The sequence below is a fragment of the Sinocyclocheilus rhinocerous genome, unplaced genomic scaffold, assembly GCF_001515625.1.
Source record: "Sinocyclocheilus rhinocerous isolate Xijiao unplaced genomic scaffold, SAMN03320098_v1.1 scaffold616, whole genome shotgun sequence".
NCBI classification, from domain to species: domain Eukaryota; kingdom Metazoa; phylum Chordata; class Actinopteri; order Cypriniformes; family Cyprinidae; genus Sinocyclocheilus; species Sinocyclocheilus rhinocerous.
Window position 1 is genome coordinate 256,575 of NW_015631496.1, and position 6,000 is coordinate 262,574.

Consider the following 6,000-nt stretch of genomic DNA (forward strand, 5'->3'; position numbering starts at 1 on the left):
TTCAATGGTAGTATAAATGATTAAATGTAAGTGTTTTCCCATGACTTTTAACAGATAAAGACTGAATTCAGACAAATCACTTTCCTCTTCTCCTTTACAGGCGGTTTTTCAGGGACATGCGTGGAAACGCCCTGGATAAAAAATCAAATTATGAATTATTAGAGTAAGTAATGCTATGTTTGGATCATTGGTGTCCAGTTCTCAAATTGTGTCCATATTTACATGAATTATAAAATATTTCTTCAGACAGCATCCTTTTTATTTAACTTGAGGGATTGTAGTGCAATTAGTTTGGGTGTTTTTCACCTTAGAATAAAAATAAAAAAAATTGTAAGAAAGTTAAAAATAAACTTTACATTGTTTTGTGAGAAAGTTGAAATTTGTGAAATGTAAAGTCAAAATTAAGAGCAATCAGGAGATATAATGTTGCAGTTGTGAGAAATACAAGTTCCATTGACTTCCATTGGGAAACCTGGCTTAACACATAAAAAAAAATGTTCTCTCAATAACTATCATGACAGAAGGATTAACATTTTCGCATTGTGCCTGGACATTATGTTAGAAATTAAATTCTAATTGGTTCCTATTTCTGCATATTACTGCAGTGTTTTCTTACGATGTAATGCTGTTAGTGTACTTCAAACCAAGCTCATACTAGACTGAAAGGAGTACTGTAGTTCTTTGAACCATTAGAGGATTTCTCTCCCTCTCTTTTTCTTTCAAATTGTGTGTATATGGGTCAGAATAACTAGTCCGTGTTGCATGGCCCTCTATTTTTAGTAGAGTATAATTGATCTTTGTGTATCTCCTGCAGTGGTGCAGGGTCTCCATTACTGTAGTGTTGCTTTACACTGGAAGAGACAATAATCTGTAATAATGGCTCAGCAACAAACAAGTTGATGTCTCGTTTCTTGCGCTTTTACCCCAAAATCTTATGTTTTGTTTGCTTTTAAAGACTGAAGTCAGTTTCTTGCTGTTTTTTCTCCCTGCAGGAAGGACGTTGGTCTGCGGAGATTCTTTCCAAAGAGTTTATTAGACTCAGTGAAGGTAATGAGACATTTCTGACGCTCCTGTGATGACTTCCTCAAAACGGTGGTTGTCTTGATGCATTGGATGTGAGAAAATGCTATTGTTCAGGCAAAACCAATGTTATTACCTGCCTGGCTTCCTCTGTGGTCTCACACCCCTGAGATGTTTTGGCCCAGTTCTGTTTTCCTTCTCTTTCTGAAGAAGCCACTGAAGGGAACCGTTCTAATGAAATGCAGTTTGCCAGAGAGCCTGTTTCCTTTTCCACCTGACCTAACTAGTCCCTTTTAGTCTTTCAGTATGCTGTGGCATAATGTCTTCTGTTATTTTAGCTATTTGTAAGGCATTATTCTCTGTAAAATTTGGTATTTGTGAATATTTCTATACAGACAAATTGCCATGATTTTTACACCTTTAAAAGAAAATAATAGAAATAAATGTATGTTGATATTTATTTTTATATTAAAAAACAAAAACAGAAAATATTTTAACATCCAAATATCATGCAGTTCACCTTTGCAATTTTGCAGTGATAAACTGCTAATTATTTTCTGCTCGTTGCATCATTAATTGTTCTAGTACATTCTAATTCTGTGCGCATTTGGGAATTGCGATTGAGAATGGAAATGGCGTTTTTGTGTATTTGCGTTCCCGAGGGATTTTCCTGTTCTTTATTAAAGGAGATTTCCTGCATATTTTGTGGCTTTCACTCTCTTCTGCTCTTCCTTTCTATATTTTACATTCTACCCCCAAAGCAGCCCAAAATCACCTCCTTTTCATTGGTTGCCATGGAAACCCAAGCCCATGTCAAGAGGGAAGAGAGAATTACCGACCAGTTTTGTGGGTTTTTAATTTGAGAATCTTTAGATTTACAAATATTCTAGATCTCTCAAGGAGAGGACCCTGATTCTAATTGGCTAATTATCATCTCTGAATAATGAATACTTATTGTTAATGTTTACATAATTTGACAGGGCTTGTTTACACCATTAAAGATTGGTTTGAAAGCTATTAGAAACCTGTTTGTCATTTTATATTTAGATTAAGACCCCTTATTGAGAAAAAATCACGTCATTTTTCTGCAAAGACAGTTTTATTCAAACCTTTAGTGATTTTTCTTTGCTACGGTCTTATTCTTGTGCCATCAAAAGGATTCACGGGCCTCAATTCCTTCTCTCTGAATAAATATTGATTTACAGAATTAATTTATAAATGCTTTTTCCTTTAAAAAGGTTCAAATGTCCTTGTTTGTTGCATTAGGGTTCTTGTTGTCTACGCCTAAAGGTAAAGTGTGTAATTTTTGCACCAGGCAAGACCAAACAGGTAGTTCCTCCTCAGACGTGTGCCATTGATTGAGCAGTATTGAGGAAACAAAGCAGCATTTCACAGTGTTTACAATCTTTCTAAAGTCATCTTATGAATGGCATGTAGTTGTCACCAATCTCGGCTAGAAGAAAGTGTTTTATCTCAAAAAATTCACACACTTCACCTTTAAGGGTTTATAACTAATATTATAATTTAATTACAAGTCACTGTATTTTGTCTTTGCAGGCTAAATCCCTGCGGAAACTGATCCAGCAGACTTTTAAACAGTTCGCCAATCTGAACGACGAGCAGTGTATCCTCAAGTTCTTCGAGATCCTTTCACCTATATACAGATTTGATAAGGAGTGTTTTAAATGCGCTCTCGGGGTGAGTTGAGTTTAGATGTTAATTAATTAAATTCATTAAAATAAAGCCACAAGTCATTTACATGTAATAACTCTCCTGATTTACTATTTCTTGTCTTTATGATGATAGACTACTTTAATGGTCTGCAGTGCCCTCTGTTGGCTGAAAGATGCATAACTATCGTTTTGCCATTTTTTTCTTTCAAACGAGTACTCATAAGTAATCATTCATCATTGTGAGAGGACATCAATTTGCATTGTATCTATCAGTTTGGGTGTGTTTCATAAAGTGTTTGAGTTGAATGTGTCTGCTGTTGTGTGTGATAGTCAAGCTGGGTGATATCAGTGGAGTTGGCCATCGGACCCGAGGAGGGCATCAGTTATTTGACGGACAAAGGATCAAATGTAAGTACTGTGCGGTTCGATGGGTGAGGGACTGGACTGATAGACAGTTGGACAGTGAATCTAATGTCTGTATCTGTTTCTTTGTAGCCAACACACCTCGCTAACTTCACACAAGTACAGAGTATTCAGTTCGAGGAGCGAGATCGGAAGGGAACGCTGCAGTTAGATGTAGCTGGAGCACCTGAGGTAATTTCCACACACTGTTTTCAGTGTATCATTTTGTCTTATATGTGGTTTTTATACGTTCTTGTTCATTTTCCAGCCTCTGACGGTAAAAACTACAACACTGAACACAGCAGAGAACATGGCTGATCTCATTGATGGTTACTGTAGACTTGTTAATAGAACTTCTTCATCGTTTATTGTCCGTGTACAGAAAGGTGAGAACACAGAAGCGCTCAGACGAATCATATTAAATTTGACAACAGCCTAATCTTAATAATGTTAATAACATTTCACAGTTTTATTGTTTGGTAGTTTTTTTTTTTTAAATCAAATTTGTATTTCTCAATGTTTGTCAACAGAAGGAGAGAGAGCTCTTCCATCTATCCCAAAGACTCCAAAGTAAGTTGCAAAACTCAGACCCTAAGGTACTATACCACTTTTTTCCCAATAGTTTTTCATTGGATAGATTCAGTTCGTCTTTTTCGCCCTGTTCTTGCTCCTTTGGCCTCTTTGGCTCAGACATGTGGAATCTCTCAGTGTACCTTCAACTAATGTGACCCGCAGCCCAGCTCCCATTAACGTGGCTGTGGTAGTGCCCATCTGTTATGTCACACCCCCCCTTCACACGCTAATGGAACAGACCCGCTCAGTGGCTTCAACACAGATCAGTGTGGAAAAGGTCATGCTGTGATTAAGTTTGATTGAAAATGTACACGATTCATCTTCTTCAACCTCTGTCACACAGATCAGCAAACCATGAGAAACGGTTGCAAGGAGTCCGGGCCAAAGCCATCTCCGTTTCAGGTAAGACTCATCCAAGAGGACTGAGATGTGACCTCACATTTTCATTGATAATGAACTTAATCCATAACTAATTCCAACCCGGTTGTGTAACCCTCTGATGTTTTCAATTCTTAATTCAGAGCAGTTCTAGTCTAAATGAATGTCTCTTGTCTTGTTTCTAAAATGCTGGTCAACATTGTAATTCTAAAATACTCTCAAACCCTGCTGTAGTTTACTGGGGCATGTTTTGCTTGCATTATGGGGACTGAATGTCCCCACAAGGATGGTTAAACCTGAAGTCACCTGAATTAAGAGGGTCAACGGTCCCCACAAGGAAAATGGCTTAATGAAAGTACTAAAAAAATAATTAAAATGCAAAAAGGTTTTTTGAGGTTTAGGGTATAAAAAATAGCATTAGCTCAATGTAGTAACAGTGCAAGTCACTGGAAAGTCCCCACCTTGATGGTGCATGTGTTTTTAGTATAACCTACGGAATAAGAATGCATTTTTTTTTTAAATCTATCTGTTGATAATAATGGTTTGGGGCTTTGTTTTATTGCTTTGTGTAACAGCCATGAAATACTCTTTTGTTCTGTTGCCTCTCCTCAGTAATGTATTTTGATGAAGACATTAATCTAATGCTTTCTCTTTCTTTCTTTCTGTCTCTCTTTTAAATCTTTTGCATGCTGATTGGATCCACAGATGATATTGGTGGGGATGGTAAAGTCCAGTTTTAATATGTCTTATTGCTGAGTTGAGCGGGGCGAGATATTTAATATTCACAATATACTGTACGATCTCAAATCATCTTGTGATTTTCAGCAGAGATTGTTTTTGGTGATAAAATGCAACAATGTGAATATCCTAATGATTCTAATGCATTTAAGTTTCCTATAGGTACTCATTTTAGTTTTAGATTCCCTTTTTATCTTGTGACTTGATAATATAAATTTTATGATAAAATAACTTCAAACGATAAAAGATAAATCAAAAAAATAATCAATTTAAATTTCAGATTGCTTTAAAGTTTTTTGTCTGAATCAGTTCAAAACTGATTTAACTATTCATTTGCACCATCACTCAAAAATGTTCACAAAAGTCTCCATATGGCATTTTTTTTTATTATTATAAAATGTTGTAATAAAAATACATTTAAAGGTCGATATTACAGTACATTATTTTTATAAAAATAATTGAAAAGTCTTACTGATATTTTCAAATTGAAAAGCAAGTTGGAAAACATGCCTTGATTTACTGTATTTGACTTATTTCTACATTTTTAACTTTTGGCTGTTTTGCCAAAATAATTTTTATAGCATTAGATATTTTGAAAATGTTATTTTAATACATTTAAACTATTTTTATACTTACATATTACTACATATTTTGTGATTATGATGTTATTTTTACCATTTTAAAGCAACATGTATATTGAATATCATCAAACATCAGAATATTTTAATAATTGTATTATTACATTATATATATATATATATATATATATATATATTCTGTACACACAAACACCCCCAATATTTAACCACTGACTAGCCATTTAACATTACAGTATAATTGAGAGCTATCAATTTGAACATTTATTAGACTTTAAAAAATAACTTCTAATTTAAGTGAACTTAAAACAATCTTCACATAAACCCATTATAATAAATGCATATTTACCTGTGCCCTTCAGCAGAAATATACAGAAATTGAAATGATCAAACACTAAATTCTAAATAAAATATAGATGAATCCTTAAAACTATAAAAGTTATTTTTTCTTCTTTTTTTCCCCCTTTGTCCTTTGATTAATAGACATTACAGCAGCTAGTTATTAGGTTATTTTGGCTGTTATTTCTTTAAGAGCTGCCGCTGCTGAACGTGACGCGGATCTGACACGCATCATATTTTCTCTCAACTCTTTTTACCTTTTCTGACCCACTTCAGGCAGG

General features: G+C 34.7%; 1 protein-coding gene across 1 annotated transcript in view; it reads left to right on the plus strand.

The window, feature by feature from the left end:
* LOC107741772 (focal adhesion kinase 1-like) overlaps window positions 1–6,000 on the plus strand; it is a 57,549-nt gene that overhangs the window by 18,555 nt on the left and 32,994 nt on the right. The window contains exons 6-14 of the mRNA XM_016554554.1: window positions 101–163; window positions 993–1,047; window positions 2,578–2,718; window positions 3,024–3,101; window positions 3,189–3,287; window positions 3,364–3,481; window positions 3,626–3,665; window positions 4,012–4,070; window positions 4,752–4,769. Coding sequence (XP_016410040.1) covers window positions 101–163; window positions 993–1,047; window positions 2,578–2,718; window positions 3,024–3,101; window positions 3,189–3,287; window positions 3,364–3,481; window positions 3,626–3,665; window positions 4,012–4,070; window positions 4,752–4,769 — 671 coding nt within the window. The remainder of the gene's footprint in view (window positions 1–100; window positions 164–992; window positions 1,048–2,577; window positions 2,719–3,023; window positions 3,102–3,188; window positions 3,288–3,363; window positions 3,482–3,625; window positions 3,666–4,011; window positions 4,071–4,751; window positions 4,770–6,000) is intronic.